The sequence below is a fragment of the Drosophila busckii genome, chromosome 3R, assembly GCF_011750605.1.
Source record: "Drosophila busckii strain San Diego stock center, stock number 13000-0081.31 chromosome 3R, ASM1175060v1, whole genome shotgun sequence".
Taxonomy (NCBI): Eukaryota; Metazoa; Arthropoda; class Insecta; order Diptera; family Drosophilidae; genus Drosophila; species Drosophila busckii.
In genome coordinates this window covers 7,394,815-7,412,648 of record NC_046607.1, presented here as the reverse complement: position 1 = coordinate 7,412,648, position 17,834 = coordinate 7,394,815, and the positions used below count along the sequence as shown (strand labels likewise).

General features: G+C 36.2%; 1 protein-coding gene across 3 annotated transcripts in view; it reads right to left on the bottom strand.

Annotated features, from left to right (window-relative positions):
- Positions 1-17,834, bottom strand: part of LOC108603618 (headcase protein) — an 80,335-nt gene that overhangs the window by 58,826 nt on the left and 3,675 nt on the right. The window contains exon 2 of one of the 3 annotated variants that reach the window (XM_017992569.1): positions 9,662-10,691. The exons of the other annotated variants lie outside the window; for them this stretch is intronic. Within the exon in view, the coding sequence (XP_017848058.1) occupies positions 10,688-10,691 (4 nt within the window). The 3' untranslated portion in view covers positions 9,662-10,687. Of the gene's footprint in view, positions 1-9,661; positions 10,692-17,834 lie in introns of those variants that run through there. 3 annotated transcript variants of the gene reach the window in all.

Here is a 17,834-nt window from a genome sequence, read left to right as displayed (position 1 = left end):
GCAGCGGCAAATGTTTTTCATAAGTTTGACTACAAAGATATCTCAAGACGTGTCTGTAGATTAGACAAGCTTCAAATGAATTTTTGAATATAAAAAAAAATGTGAAAAAGTGAAAAATCCAATGGCTATTATTACGCAGCTTATAACAATTTCAATTGTCTAGTATAGATTGCAAACAAGTTAATAATATATTACTAAAATAGTAAGAAAAATAATTATTATTTTTTAAAAATTCTAAAAATAATTTTTCAAAAATAATAAATATTTTTCTTATTTACCAAAAATTTTAAAATATTTGTGCGATTATTTGAGTTAATTACAAGTAATTTATAATAATTGAACAAAAGTGGTAAAATATTTTTATATATTTAAATAATCCTAATAAAGATGTGCGCATTTGTTTTAGTTGTATTTGGTAATGATTAACAATTGACTAAAATTCTGAAAAGAATTTTTAAAAAATAAAACAACAAATTTAAGTGGCAAATTCTGTTGCTCAAATGAATTTTAGTAAGTAATATAATATATAGCAGCGTAATGATTATTTAATAATTAGCTTAAATATTTTTAATTAGTCATCATTACAAACTAAAACTAATGCGCATAGCTTTAAGCTTAAGTAATTGAAATTAATTTACAATTTTTGTTCAATTTTCATACATTTCATACACACAAATATTTTTAAGTTTATGTTAAACACTAACCAAATATATTTTTTTCACTAATTTGTTCACTTTAAAAACAAAACTAAGCTATTTAGCAATTATTACAATTACAGGCATGATATGCATAAGATCAAGATCAAGCGATATAGGCTTAAATTATTAATTAACTCAAGGTTTTTAGCCTCTACTCAGTCCCAACCACTCCCCCCTTGCGCTAGCTTTACACTATTGTATAATTATTTATATTTGCTTTTCTTTTTTTTTTTTTCGTTATTGAGAGCTGCGGTCAATGCTCAGCTGAGCTGCAAATTAGACAGTAAAACAAAAGTCTCGCATAAAAATACAAATAAATAAAAACAAACGACTCTAGCGCTGTTTGCTGACTCACATTAACTATGTGTGTGTGTGTGTGTGTGTGTGTGTGTGTCTGCGGTGGGCGTTGGCGTGAAAATAAATTTCTTTGAAAAACAAAATTAAGGGAAAATTAGTAAGCGCCCAAGCCAAATGAGCGTTACGAAAACAATTCACCAAACATTAAGCGCCGACAATTTAAATTCATTAACAATTGCTCGAAAAATTGGTCAAGTCAGCGCGCGGGCCTGGCAATTGGTAAGAGCTAAGAGTCAGCACAATTGACTGCATTGCAGCCCCTCGAAATGTCAACGCAGTCAGGCACTAAACATGTCTAACATTAAAATGCCATGGCCAAGAGATTGCACCCGCAGCTGTGAATTGGAGTGAAAAGTAAAAAAAACAAAAACACATGCAAATGAGACAAACCAAAAAACAAAAAAAAAATTATAAATGTAATTCATATGAAAATGTGGCAAGTGGCAGACCCTTTGCTATATTTATGCGCCTTTCAAAAGATTTCCTATTAAGATAGCCAAGCTAAGCAGGTAGCATGCCCCACCTAACACTTTTATGTTGTAATTGTTATAAAAGTTATGACGGCAAAGGGCCAACCCCCCCAACCCCCCACTCGCAGCTAAATGTAGCACAATTTATAGCACAGACAAATACAAGACTTCTGGCATTCTTAACAACATTATTCATATTCATTTTTTTATATCTTCCACTCTTTACAAATTGAGTGAAAACAGCTGCCTAAGAGCGCTGCTTGTATATATAGTAAGTCTAAAGAATCTGAATCGATATCGCAGAATTGTCGTCATCATGACATAAGCAGTCGACGCTGAATTCTTTTTGTACAACAAGCGTATTTAATTAAGATTTTTGTACACCCAAATAAAAAACAAAGAAATGTTCAAAATATAGCGCAGATAATCAGCAAAAAAAAAACCAAAAAAACAGATAAAAAATAAAATAAAGTGCGCACTGGAAATTAAATTAAAAGCCATAGAACATTAATTTGTATTATGAAATGTATGTAGCAAATTAATTGAAAAATTCTACGTGCAACAATTAGCATAAATATTAAATGATGAAAATCAATTGATTAACATTCAATTATAATTAATTGCAAATTGAAATTGAAATTGAAATTTATAACTTATATTGCTCGATATGCTGCAAATAGTTGAAAACTATGAATCAGTAAAAAGAACGTGCATAATCAATTGGCTATTGCTATGGCTAATGCATTTCGAATTACTTGCTGTTTATTTCATTTTTTATTATTTACTGTTAGCTGACAAGTTGACTTCAAAGTGCAGCCAACAGTATGTGCTAGCTGTATGATGTCACGTTTGCCGAGTGGGCGACAAGTTCAATTTCATTTCATTAAGCGCTCAGCTCAGACTCAACAGAAAATGTTTTAAGTAATTTGCAATAATTGTTAATAATGTTGCCATTGTTATTGTTGTTATTGTTGTTGCAATTTAAATGCAAATGCAAATGTGTAGAAAATTTACATAGTTGGAAAATTTGAATATAATTACACAAATTGAACGCACAAACTCGGCTCAAAATTGGCTTTAAATAAAGCAACTGCCACGCCCACTTGGCGGCGGCCACTTGTGCACTCGCTTTCTACACAAAACACAACACAAAGGTTCAACAAACGCGAAAATTGTGCAAAAGCAATTGCTAGCAGCAACAGCCAAGTGTTTGGGCAACTGGCAGCAGCAACAGTAGCTAAGACAAATTTAAAGTTGAGCGTAAACAACTTTTAAATACACTTTGACTACAGCAATATGTTGAGAGCATGACACAGCGTTTTTGTAATTTATTTCAGATTTTTTCGATAAACGTAAAAGGGTTTTTTTTTTCGATTTTTGATGCAGGGGATAGGTATAAAATTTTTTTAAAATATAAAGAAACTACGTCGGTGCTAGGTGAGGCTACATAACAAATTTGGTTCAGCTAACTTTTATAATCTATGAGTTCTTGTTGCTCATATAGTCAGAAATATTTTTTTCTACTCAGTTTGTTTTGCTGATCAAGAATATATTTACTTTTGAGATCTGTTACATACATTTTGCACAATTTCAAGCTACCCTTTGCCATTTTTCTTTAGCAAAGTGTATAAAAATTGCAACAGCAACAATAGCAAACAGCCCAGAGCAGCAGTTGGCAACATGCGCCACTGGGCAACATGTTGCTGCCACTTCAGCTGCTGCTGCTGATCATAAAGATGATGTTGCAAAAAGCGCAAACACTCGAGGGGCGTTGCAACAGGTTGATGCAAGAAAAAACTGAAAGCAACGAGACGCGCGTCTTTTGCTTTCATTTTCAACGCCACTAGCGCACAATTGTGCAATTGTTGCTGCTTCATAGTTTAATTATAATTAAGTCAAGCACTTGCAACTTTTTCGTTCTCACGCTGCATAGCTCGTTGTTTATATATATTTGTTTATAATTTGAATTTGAGCCACGTTGAGGCTCCAAAAAACACACGCGCGCTCAATTTTAAGTAACTTTTATTGTTATGATTATTTGTTGCTTGACGTTTTCACCTAGTTGGCGGCCAGAAACGTGCCAAGATCGGCTACCCCCGAAAATAAAAAAAAATAAAATTAATATGCAATTAATCGGGCAAAACAAGCAACATGTCGTACATATTAAGTAAAGCTGCAGCAGCAACAGTTGCTGCTACGTGCAGCAGCAACAGTCGGCGATAAGCAATCAAAGGCGACAGGCAACAACTGTGAAGCGACAGCCAAAGCGTCACCTACTGACAACAACAACAACAACAACAACAAGAGCAGCGCCAATTTTAAGCAACAACATTTTGAAATCAACAAAACTGTTCGTTGGTTCGTTCGTTCGTTCGAAGTAGAAGTCAAGCCGCACCCAAAAATGTGTCAAAGATCAACTGACAAAATTCGTCGTCGTATAGCCAAACAAAAGCAATAAACAAAAAGCAGCACACAAAGTAGGAAACTAAGCAAACAAAAGCAGCACAAACGCAAAATGCAATTGAAAACGCAAAGCCAAAAGCGTTGCCGTGAGAATAATAATTAAAAAATATATATTCGAGCATCATGTGAAATTTGCGAGTCTTATTGGTTTTGACTTCGGAGCTGGCCAGTGGATAAGCTCAGTTATTAAAGGTTACAAGTTAACTGGCTTGAGTCTGAGTCTGGGCGCGGCGCCTGCGGCACAAATTGGCTGCAGGTGTGTCTGCAATATTTTTTGACTTGCTGCAGATAAAACTAATTATTTCACTAATAAAATTATATAAATGTCATTTGACGCCTGCCTGATTAGTAAAGCGACAAAAATAGACAAAACAAAGCAGCTGCTTTGATAGACCAAATTATTACTTAAGGCTTGCTTATGAAAGAATTTCTTTATTTAATTTTATGCTTTCCATGTTGCTGTCGAGTGTTTGCCTTGATAAGCAAATGTAAATCATTGCGCATTGATTTTTGTTTTTTTTATTTGCACAAGTGCACATGCGTCTACGAAATTCGAATTCGAATGCAGCTGCAGATAAAGCAGCCAATGGGCAGCTCAACTTCAACTCGACTTATCAGCCCATAAAAAGCCTTGAGCCTGAAATTTGCTTGCTTGCTTGCGTATACTTAATATATAGTACACAAAGCTATGCAGTAAACATTCTATAAAAGCATTTGTTTAAAAAAAAGTTGCCTATATAATACGTGACGCACTTAATTTGACGTATTCTATTCGAGAAAGTTGTTTATATAAAACAAGAAATCAAATACGTCAGAGTTCTGAATTAAATATTAATTAAAATTAAATTAAAACAATTAAAACAATTTAATTTATACTTAATTCAGAGCTTTGACGTATTTGAAATACAAATAAATACAAATTTAAAATATTTTAATTTGTTAGCTAGCCGAAAGAGGATCGCAGTACTGCAATGTCCTAGTCCTTGTTTTACTGTTTGGCCTTTTCGAATTCGAATTTTCGAACAGTAAGGTTTACAATATGTCCTAGTCTTTGTTTTACTGTTTACCCTTTTCGAATTCAAATTTTCGAACAATAAGCTTTACAAAATGAAAAAGTTGATGGCATCATTGCTTAATTTTTGTTCCAGCTAGTGCTTGAAAAAATTCTTATTTTCGTATTCGTACGCAAATAATTCGAACAAAGAGAATTCGAGCTCTAAAAATTGGAAAAATAATTAATTAATTATGCAAAAATTATTGAAAGTTTTTTTTAAAAAAATGTATGAATCGAATTCGAACTCGAATAATGCAAATTCGAAATCTAACAATTTTAATAATACAAAAATTATTGCTAATATTTGAAAATAATTTTATAAGAATATATAAATCGAATTCGAGCTCGAACAAAGCGAATTCGAGCTCTAAAAATTCGAAAATATTGCAAAAGTTGTTGCTAATGTTTGAAAACAATTTTATGAATCGAATTCGAGCTCAAACAATGCATATTTGAAACAATTTGAATAATGCACCAATGTTTACTTCTGTTTGAAATATAATTTTAAAAGAATGTATGAATCGCAATTGCTTACATAGAATATTCACTGTACTCATATCAAAATGACAGCTGATCTACACAAGTGACCCAATTGGCGCGCGTTTGTTTATATTTCAGCAAAAAAAAAAAAAGTCGACGCAACAACACTTTCATTTTCAACAATGCAAACTGTTTGTTGCCAGCCCAGTCAAGCACTCGAGCATTGTTTAAATTTGTATTTTGTAAATATTTAAGTGACGTTTTGTGTTTCTGTGTGTATTTGTATTTAGTTTAGCTTTTTAGAAAGTGCGTGCGCGCAATTGAGGCTCAGCCCAGTCAATAAATAACAGCGTCAAGTCAATAAATTACGCAAAAAAAAAAAAAGCTAAAGCAAAAGCAAGCTCAAACTAAAATAAGCAGCAGCAACTACTAAAGACAACAATCGCAGTCGACAGTGGCAGCGACAGTGCAGCGCAGTCAGCGTCAATTGCAGGCGAATGAACGCCACACCGACAATGCACTTTGCCAAGGACAGATTCATTGAATAGTGCAAACACACACACACGAACACACACATAGAGAGAGAGACAACTGTTGCGACTAGATTGAGTATGGGCATGTGTATATATAGCTGATGTAACTATGAGGGGGCAGCTACTGAAGTTGTAGCCAAAGCAAAGTCAAAGCAATTAGTGTTAATATTTTAGCTACTAGTTCTGTTTAGGTTTTAGTTAGAAAGCTAACAAGCTTAAAAGTAGTTTAGCTATTTATTTATTTGAAATTTTGCTGTCAAAATTTTATATTAAAGTTAGTTTCAAGTAATATAACAATATAATATATAATAATATAATCTTTGATAGATGACCTCAATATATATATTTAATAAAAATATCTATTATTACTATTATTATATATTATAACGCTATATTAATTGAAAAAACGATTTTTTGTACAATATTTTTGCTTCTACTATTTCTTGTGTCTTATTCGAGATGCCCAAACAATATTTGGTACTGAGTCCGAATGGGAAAATATAATAATTCAGTCGACAAACTCGTTGTTAGTTGTTTTAATAATAGAAAAGCTCAAACTACATTAAATATTTTACTCAATAATATAAAAAAAATTTATAAGCAACTTACAATTTTTCTTTTCTTTAAAGCTATTTCTAGCAATTTATATTAAAAAAAAAATTATAAGCAACATTTTATAGAATTTTTTATTTATTTTTTTTGCAATTTCTAGCAATTTAATTGCAACGACTTAGCTACTTTTATGCCTTCTGAGTAAGCAAACTTGCCAAGCAACCCTCGGCTGATGTGTAACTGCAGTAGCTGCACGCAATGCAAAGTAGCTAAGTAAACGTTGCAGTTGTTGCTGCTGCTGCTGCTTGTTGTTGCTGTTTGCCTTAAAATAGTAAATGTATATGTAATTAAAGAATACATGACGTATGCGCAATATTGACAGTGAAATCGTAGACACATTACAGCTAACATACTTGTATGTGTATATGTGTGTGTTTGTGTGTATGATTTATGTGGTTTAATGCCCGCTAAAACAAAGCACAAGGTTACAAAACTGAAAGCAAGGGCTTTGAGCTTTGGGGGCGGCAAGTAGCTTAAGAACTCTAGGAAATGCCAATACACAGACAGAGGCAGAGGCAGAGACAGAGACAAGCAAAAGCTTCATTTCATTTTTTTACTTGTCTGCATTTGGTTTTTTAATTTTTTTCAATATTTGCCAGGCACACACACACACAGCAGGCAGAGGGGCCACGCTTTGTTTTCATTCATGCGGCCCATGAAATGCCAGGCACGTTCGCTTCTCTCTTAGCTGCACTTCAAGGCTTCACAACTGTCTTAAGCACACAGCATATGCCATATATACATTGAAAATCTGCTCATTTTTTATATATATACACAATATTTTTTATTTCAGCTTATTGCTTATCTAGCTGACAGTCATTTTTTTCTCGCTTTGTTCAAATTTCGATGCTGCTGGCAATTTGCTAAATAGAAATTGACAGTTGAATAGCGTAGCTAAGTTAGAAATTAAAGTCAGCAGACTGCTGCTTATTATTTATTGTTTAAATGCATAGCGAATTGTATATATCGATAAGCAATATAGGCATGGAATTTATTTAAATATTAAGTCAGAAAATAGTATTTAATTTGAATTAAATCAAAAAGCTGCAGTCAATGCATTAATTTAGCTTAAATAAATTCCAAATAAAATGTATATTTAATTTGAAAAAACCAACTAACTCAGTATCAATGTTATTTGTTAATTTAAATTCAAAAATCTGTAAATTCAAAATGAATTAAATTCCAAAATGCTTGACAACTCTTATAAAAATTCATAATAAAGTCAGCTGTGGGTTTATTTTAATTGCACTACAAATAAACATGCACATTATATAAATTACAACATTTTTATTTTGGTTTTTTCGTTGCATTTATTAATATTTAATCAATATGCAAATATTTTTGATAGACTCGAGAGCAAAAACTTTCGTTTGCGTTTGGCAAATTAAAAAGCATAAATCGTCACATCGAGTGGAACGACCGAAGAGCGAAGACTGAAGAGTTTGCCTAACTGTTTGACAGCTGTTTCTGCTCGTTGCGAGTAAAGTGCATTTACCTTAAATTGCAACAAAAACGTGGCGTGTAACTAAATGGGCGTGCGCGTCTATCTATGCATCAGTGTGTCTGTCTGTGTGTGTGACAGTCATGCGTGTCACGTTTTTTTATGCAACAGTATTGGCAACGCACAATTTGAGCAACTTGTTTCGTTTGACCAACTTGGAGTAGAGTGAGCTGCGGCCGCGCTGGCGTATGAGTAATATCCATACAATTGCAAATCTATGCAAAATAATTAACTGAACCGACTTTTTGCATGCACGTATATTCCCTTTAGCTGAAACCAGCTTTACCAATTTGGTAACATCAACTTTAAAAATTTAATTTGACAGTCACAGAGACAAACGTAATGAACGTCAATAAAAATATAAAAAAAAAAGCAGTTGCCAACTGACAAGCAATGCTCTTTTTATGGCCATAATCAAACGCATATATAAAATGTAAAAAAAATAAACAATAAACAATGAATAAATGTGTCTATAGCAAAAACTGAAATGAAAAGTCTAAGCGCGCTGGCTAACTTTAATATTTTAGCTTGTTGGGGCTTAGCTGCTAATCAGCAGCAGCGCTGCTTGCCACAATTAGTTGCAAGCACAAAAGCGCATAAACGCTTAATTGCAATGGCTGCAGTCGCTTGGATTATGTCAGACGTAGCACAAACAATGACAAAACAAGCCATGAAAAAAGGAGTAGCCAGCCAGCCAGGCAGCAGGACAACAGCCAGCGTTGAAATTGAAAAATAAAATGTGCAAAGCGCCATAAAGTTGAATGGAATGGAAATAGTCTAGTCATTCGCCCATTCTAGGCAAGAGGTGGGCCCTGGCGTAATTAGCGCGTCTGAGCTTCCCCCACATTCTTATGCTTGGCTCCTGCCTCAGCTATTAAGCATTAGCTATGAGTCAAATAAATCAAAAACGCGCGTCTTGGGGCCACTCAAAATCCGTTGTAGCTGTCTGGGCTAACTTAAATGAAAGCGAAACTGCAAATGAAAATTGATAGCGCAGCAAGCGTTTAAATATTTTATCGATTTTAAAGCATCTGCCTTCCTAAAAAGTCAAGCAACTGCTTAGCCCCTAAGCTGGGAGCATGTGTCTTGTCTTGTCTCAAGGCTGCTTCATTATTAACGCTCCGCAATCTTTTTGGCGCATGCTAAGCTGCTTAAGTAAAGTGCCACGACTAGCGTCAGTTGCAACTAAGCGTCCGTTAAGTTGCATGCCACATGCTGTGCAGGAAGCCTTAGCCTAGCTAGAGAGGCTACAAGACTTTTGGGCTCAAAGCCTTTAAGCCAGCTTCAAAGTAAGCAAAAGTTGAGCACATTTCAATACACGAATCTACAGTTTATCGATACTCTCGATAGGCTCGGTAACATACAAAATAGAATACTGTGTTAAAAATAAAATAAATATAAATTAAGTACTCATTTTTTAACACGATTTTATGTGTTTATAAACTATTGATAAGTCGGAGACAATTAAGAGAGCAGAGTCTTCGGCTCTTTCAAATAAAGAAAGAATAGTCCAATCTATAAGACTGTGGCTCAAAGCTATTGAGACAGCTTCCAAGGAAAAAAGCTTATGATCGTAAAGCTTATCGATACTATCGATTAATACACACAATTTAGTGTTTTGTTAAACTAACTTTAACTTCTTAGAGCGTGTCTCTTCAACTTTTTGGCGACAACTTGCAGCAGTTGTCGCTATCTGCTTGCCACTTAACCCTAACCTCAAACTGCTGCTCAAAACTTCAACTTGCATATTCGCTTCTTTTACTTTTTTTGGCTGTTCAATAAAAATAAACTTTACATTTTTCAATTAAAAAGTTTTCACTCGCTGCACAGACAGCGACGCTCCCTCGACTTTCGAGCGACTGAGCGGCTGCGGTTGGTTTCAGTTTCGCGTTGACTTTATTATTATTTTTTTTTTCTCCTGCAGCGTTGTTTCGTTATTTTGTGTTTTTTTTTTAGCGCTTTTTGCCCTTTTTTGGCTGCAACTTGTAAGAGTTCCAACTTACAACTTGCAAATGCGGCGCATAACTGTAAATAAGTCGCCTTTTGTGCGGTGTGGCAGCCACAAGGCCAGAAGCAGTCAAAAGCAGCCATGACGACCAACGAACGAACGAACGAACGAACATTGCTGCTGTCTTTTGCGGTTGTAATCCCCACCCCACTGCTTGCTCGCGAGTGTCCTGTGGCCTCAGCCTTACTTAGCATGTAAATAATGTGCACAAAAATTATGAATGCAGCTAATTAGCTGCAACAGCAGCAGCAACTGCATAGAAGCCCAGACGCTTGGGCTGTCTGTCGTCTGTCTGCTCGTTGCATATTCATTATGTCATTGAACCATTAAATTGCGCTTAAATGTTCAGTGCACTGTCTTAGTCGCTCGCTCAGTTTAGTTTATGTTGCCGCAGGGAGCGTTTAACTTAAAGTGTCGACAAATCGTAGCGAGATTCGCAAAACTCACCCAGTAATAAAGCAAAAGTTGTGTGCGCGCTATTAAAAGCGATTTATGGTACTTGAGACTTCACTTACCTGCAAAAGCAAAAAATAGAAATAAACAAGGTGAGAAAAATCAGTAAAAATTAAGCTTTAAGACATAGTTTTTAGTTAAGTTTATGCTTATAATTTTAGCTTATCAGCGCAACAGTCTAGGCAATATTTATGGGCTTAAATAAATTTTTGTTGCAGCTTCTTTTAAGCTGATAAGACCCTGGAACAGGCAACAGACTTAAAAAGCTGCACAATGAAATGCCATTGAAGAGTCTGCAGAGCGAACTGAGTGGAGTGAGTGGGGGGAGGGGGGCTGTAAACAAAACGTCAGCCGTAAGCAGATGCTACCTTAAGATTAAGGCCCAGTTACAATGTCAGCAGCAGCAGCAGCAGCAGCAGCAACAATGACAACCGCAGTCGCAACAGCAATGAATTTTTTTCAAGGCTTTTGTTGTTATATTTTCTTACAGCGCGTACATTTTTGTAATATTTTGTTTTATTTTTCACTCGTTTTTTTTTTTTTTGTTAAACAGCAATTTTATCGCGTGCATAACATAAACAAGAGTTGCGAACCGACTGTAAAACGATGCCAAACAACAACAACAAAAAAAACAACGATTATACGAAAACAGACTTTCAAGTTTACAAAGTCATGCAACATGGCCATGTGCAGCTTCATTTAAGTTTTTTGCTCACAATCAGTTGCCTTTTGTTGTTGAAATTATTGCAGGACAGCAGCCTTTGCTTAGAAGATTTCACACATGAATCATATTTTGTAAAAATTAACAGCTTTTGTTTTAATTTCATGCATGTAACTTTCATTTGTTAACTTTCTGCACATTTATCGATTTGCATCTTGCAATTTTTATGCGCTTTTCGTAAATAAAACTTTATCGACAGCCGAAACGAAAGTGAGGCCAACTTAGCGATCGCAATAAATGTTGCATTTTTATTATTATTATTATCACTTTTGTTTTTTGCGCTTTTGCTGTGTTTTGTACTTTTGACGTTGACAACGGCGAACCGAACCGAACCATGTGGCAAGATGTGCCGCGTCCCAGCAGCAGCGTTGAAAGTGAAAGTTGCCTGCCGCATTAAGTTTATAAGGAGCGTCGTCGCCATCGTCGTCAAGCTGTCGTCCGTTCGATAGGCTGTTAAAACAAAAAATCTCTCATATCTTATATTAACTTTGTCGCTGGGCCGCTGTTATAGTATTTACTTCATTTTTTTTTTTTAATTGAATCAACTGGCAATTGGCGACTTGCAACATGCAACTTGGTGAGGGGCATTTAACAGTTTTGTGCGCGGCTGCTTCATTTTGTTTTGTTATGTTTTTTAGTGCATTTAACATTTACTTTTTTAATTGTTAGTGGCGCCGCCTGCCTCAGACAACAAGTTCAATAAACTAACAGACGTGTTTAATTTTTTTCTATCTTACAGTTAATGCAACTGATGTTGTTGCTGTTGTTGTTGCAACTGTAGTGCAATAGATACGATTGCAATTTAATTTCAGCGCAGCCTTTCAAACATGCCGCCAGGCAATCTTCAGTCGATCATTGCCGTAGCTCATTGGCCCGTCTGCCTTGTTGTTGTTGTTGATATTGCAGTTGTGTTGTTGCGATTAATAATTATATCGGTGATTGGGTTGGCAATATATATATATTGCATGTATGCAGCAAATTAAGGCGTGAGAAAGTCTTGTGGGTGTGCTGGCTATGGCAGTGACTAGGTCTGTTAATTGACATATGTGAACATCTCTCTCCACTTTATCTGCCTTTAACTCGCTCTATTTGTCTCTTGTCTCTGGAGTATATAGATCAGGAGCAAATGGCTTAGATAGGAGAAAATTCCATAGAATACTCCAAATCAAATAATCTGAAAGATATTCAATTCAGAGATAAAAATCCTGCTCTCTTAATCTCTGAATTGAATATAGATTGGAAAAGTTCGATAATCAATTGCATAATCTATAAGTCTTCCGAAAGGACTCTTATCAGATTCTCACTATTTCTGTCTCTTTTTCACTCTCTCTTCGCGTGTCTCTGAATTTAATATATATCAGGAGCGAATTGATCTAAAAAATATTCATTCAAGATCTAAAGTTAGATATTACAAAATATGGCTGACAAGAGTCCGCTTCTTATTTTCTTCATCTCTCGATCTCTTCCAATCTGCTTCACTCTATTGTGTACTTCTTATCCACTCTATCTTCGTCTCTAAATTGAATATTCATAGATCAGAAGCATCAAAATCGAAAGAAAAAAACTATCGATATCGCTAATTAGTCCGTTGAATAATCTATAAGTGCGCTTGTTTAGTGCTAACTAAGTTAGTAATCCGTCTTGTAATCCAGCTTAAGTACGAAAGAACAAATGCGCAAATTATTCAAACTATAAAAACTTGTTAGCGCACTTTAGCTTTAGCTTGAGCTTGAGAGCAAACATGTGCTTTAAGCGACTTAGCCCCTTTCATTTCATTGACACCTACTCAATCACGGGTACTAGAGAGTCTCTCAGCCATTTATTTAACCAGTGAAGCGCAAGCAGCTGCCACGCCCCGCGCGCTTTGGGCTGACAAAGAGCAAATGAAGCTTAAATTTTAATCGCCACTCTTGGCAGCAATGATGATAATGTTGATGATTTTTTTGTCGCCCATTGCTTGTGGCATGCAGCTTGTTGCTCGTCCTAGACAGACAGACCGCCCAAACAGTTTCGACGTTCAAAGTCATTTGGTTTTATGATTATTAGCTTGTTTAGTTCGCTCTCAATGCAGAGACTAGGGGAGACGACGACTCGACTCGACTCTCGACTCTCTCTACAAATCTCTTGCTCTCGGCGGCAAACATATTCTTTATGCTTATATAATATCTATTTAGTTGCAGTCAGCAAGTGCTTAGATTGTTGTTTGCTGCTTGTTTGTTTCCATCGCTCGCACTCTCTCTCTTCCTATTTATCTATCAGTTCGTCTGGTCTGGTCTGGCTGACTGGCAGTCAAGCCAAGTCACGACTGATTGCGCTTCTTGTGCGATAACCGTTGCCATTTGCAACATTCGCATCTTTCGGGCTCATAACAATTTGACGCTTCATGAGCTTTCGGCAGTTAGGGACATATGCTCTCGCTCACTCTCTCTCTCGCTCTTGAGATGTTAACAACAATTGCGTTTTGTTTAATTGAATAAATGGCGGATGAACGGACGGACGGACAGCCAAATGTCAATGGCGTTGAAAAAGAAAGGCATAAACTTGCTGCACTGCACTGTGGCATGCCACAATTTTGGTTAATGGGCTTGCAAGCTGCAGACATGTGGCGTTGATTTGCGGATTTACGGCGAGACCAGCCCGAAATTAAAGCCAGCCAGCCTTCCCAGCAAGCCAACAGCTTCAGAGCACCAGCTCCAGCTCCAGCTCCATGACGAGCGCAACATAAAAACGCGTTGCAATTTTTCGTTTCCCTTTTTCGGGTTGCATGCAACTCGAGCGAGCAAACGACTTTACTTTAATTTTGCGCATTTTTTTTTTTTAGCTTGTTCCTTTTGTTCACTTATTCTTTTAATTTTTATTTGCCCATAAAGTCAAATTATTTTCAAGTTGCTGCCAGCAAATAAATAAATACATTTATGGGTATCCGCTCACAGCCAAAACACCAAAGTAAAGGGAGCAGTGCCTGAGAAACATAAACAACTGCATAAAGTAAGCAATCAAACTGGCTAAAGTCATAAAACAACAATTATAATTAACAAATATGCAACAGCAACAGCAATGCAACAAAATTTTAAGCTTAAAACTGCAAATTGCTAAAGCACGTACCCAAAGAAATATAAAAAAAAGTTCGTTGCCCAAATGAAAATTGCAACTTACAACTTCGACTAATAAACAAATAACAGTGAACATGGGGCAAGGCTAGCAGCGACACAAATTGCAAATCAAATGCACAAAAAGGGAGCGAAAAAAAATAGAGAGTGCTAAACCACCCAGCCCACCCACAGGAATCGTTTTAATGGATATCAAATAGGACACAAACAAGCAGCAGAGCATCAAATCAAGCATCAGAGAGTGGGTGGAGTTGCTGCAAAAAAATTCTCTCCATATACATATATATTTTTGTTTTATTCTTGCGTACAATTTTTTTATGTTTTATTTGCGTTTGTATGAGTGTCTGCTGCTTTCATTTACAAGCCTCGTTTTTACTGTTGCCACTTTTGCTGTATTTTTCGTATTTCACGTTGCGTTTTTGTGTCTGGCAGCTGCTCCGACAGCAACAGCAACAGCAACGACAACAACAACAATGGGCAACAGCAATATTGATTGCAATTTCAGCTTGCATTGCGGCAACGGCGTCGACAGAGCGTCGATAGAGCTCTACGTCCTGGCTCTGGGTCTGGGCCCTCTGCCTGGTTTGGCTCGAACAAAAGCCTAAACGCATATATACACAACAACAACAACAACAACAACAGCAGCAAGCAGACAGATAAACACACACACACACATGCAAAGGAGGCGCTTGGCTTATGGCCAACATGCTGCTGGGGCAGGAAGCAAAGCGGGCCAAGCGCTGTGCAAAATGCTGAGCCAACTGTGAAGCCTTTCAAGTTGCCAAAGCCTGCCATATACATGTTTGTTTATATATGTGTCCATGTGTGTGTGTGTGGTGTTGATATTGCAGTTAGGTGTGGGTGTGGGTGTGGGTGTGGGTGTTGCCTGCCTCTATGCAAACACACACGCTGAAGTTGCCCTGGCATTGTCTGTTGGCAATGAAAATTGCGATTGCCGCACTCACAAACAGACGGAGGGACAAACGGTCGGACGGACGAACAAACTAAATGACTGACTGAGTGACGTGGAGCGTCAGACATGCGCTCTTTTCAATAGGCTTTGGCTCTGGCTCTGGGCTTTGCCAATGTTTGGTATTGCCAGACAAAATACACACACAAACACACACATGGAGAAAGAGCAAGAGAAAGAGAGATAATGCATGCACAGCACATACTTCTGTTTATGGAAATTATCCAACTTGCACACGTTGCCATTCATCACAATAGGTTTGCAAGCAGAAAATATTCTTCAATTGAAAATTTTCAGTTCTTGGCATGGCTAAAACAAAAGTTCTCCTTCTAGTTTCATTAGTAAGTTATTTTGCCAATAAGCAAAATGTTCTTCCATTCTTCTTTAATTGAAAAATTGTCAATTCTGAAAGTTCTAAATCAAAAGTTCTAACAATGACTCCTTCTTGTTTCATTAGTAAGTTATTTTGACAAAAAGCAAAATGTTCTTCCATTCTTCTTTAATCGATAAATGTCAATCCTGAAAATTCTAAAACAAAAGTTCTAACACCGACTCCTTCTTGTTTCATTAGCCAAAAACCAAAGTTTCTTCTATTCTTCTTCAAATGAAACATATCTATTTCTATTTCGCCAAAAAGCAAAATATTCTTCCATTCTTCTTCAATTGAAAAACATCAGTTCTTGGAATTCTATTCCATATTAGTACTACTCCCAATAGTAACTCTTTCATGTGTGCCGCAATAATATTTAGCGCTCTTAATATTTCCTCAATTAAGCCTACAAATTTTACCCAACATTTTATTTCAACCTGCATAATACCCCTAGATGGCCTTAGCCCTTGTTCGCCCCGCACGTTGCGCGTCAAGCAGTCAACTTCCAGTTCATTTCATTCCGTTTCATTTCATGCTTCGCTGCAGCCCCTCTGCGCATTTTTGTTTTACCAAAAAAATTTCGTAAACCTAACCTCACATTAACATATACTGCGGGCCTAGAACCTATTTCAATTCTTCACAGATGCCAACAGTAAACAACAACAACATCAGATGTAATGGCAATTCGCTTCCGCTATAATAAAAAAAAATTTCAAATTTTACATTGCAGATTTTATGCTTCAAGTCTAGACGACAGTTTTTGGAACGTGCTTAATTAGCGCTAAGTGTATAACACCAAGCATACATATAAACATGTACATAGTGGGTAAGGTATACATATATCATATAATATGGCTAAAATTTTTTGGAAACAATAATATTATTCAAATGACATCTGGCGTTACGAATTGCGACGTCGCGCTAAAAATATTTTAGTTCGGTGGGGCGCATAGGGAAAACCAATTGTTGGGAATTACAACTTATCGAACTGAATCATAGAGCAATGAAAACCGCTTAAATACGTGCGAAATTTATTAATTTGCATAAAAAAGTTATAAGAAATTGATTTATTTTTGTGCTAAATTAATTACGCTGCAATTGCAACAATGTTAATGGAATAGCATGAAATAAATTGTGAATACATAGTATATATAGCACTCAAATCATATATGATGTAAGTTTTTATGCCTGACTTCTGCCCACTTGTTTAGTTTTGTTTTTCACGCCGAATGCCGTCATTGACTTCCTCGGACTGTAGCAAGGGAGGGGGTTAAGACGCGTGTGTCGATAAAAACAAATCTCTGTATGCAGTAGTGTAAATCATATTGTTGTTATAGTTACAGATGCAGCTGCTGCTGCTTGTTTGTGCCTTTCACAATATTTTTGCAATTGAGCACACACATGCATAGAGAGATTCTATTTCTTAACGAATGTTCGAGATGCAAATCTTGGATAGAGGGTGCCACAATATTTCCATTTAGGCATCACTCAGACCATGACTAAACGTGACAGCCGCCGTCGCAGTCTGAGCCAGAAGAGGGGGAGGAGACTGAGGGCATAAATCATTTGCAGACTAAACAGCCCAAAGAGAGTGAGAGAGCGAGAGTAAGAGAGCAGATTTTATTGCTCGTTAGTGCGGCTGTTGTTGTTGTTGTTGTTGTTATGGGCTAAACAGGAAAAGCTTTTCTGCAGAAATAAAATTTACTTCAGCTACAGTCTGGACGGACGGCGAATGAGCAGCGGAAAATAAAAATCATCAAAAACAAACAGTCCAACAAACAAATTGAGTACATACAAATGTCTGTACATAAAATGAGTCTTAACCTTGACATTGACATACACAAAATGCCGGCAAAGGCGGCAGACTAAACACGTTATGTACATTAGAGAAAGAGAGGGAGAGAGTGTGTATGTGTGTGTGTGTGTTGAATGCGGCTGCTCAAGATTAAAAGTAACTTTTGTTTATCGGCAAAAGAAAACAAATTTAGTAACATAACAAAAGCTAAAAATAGCAAACAAAATTAAATTGTAAAA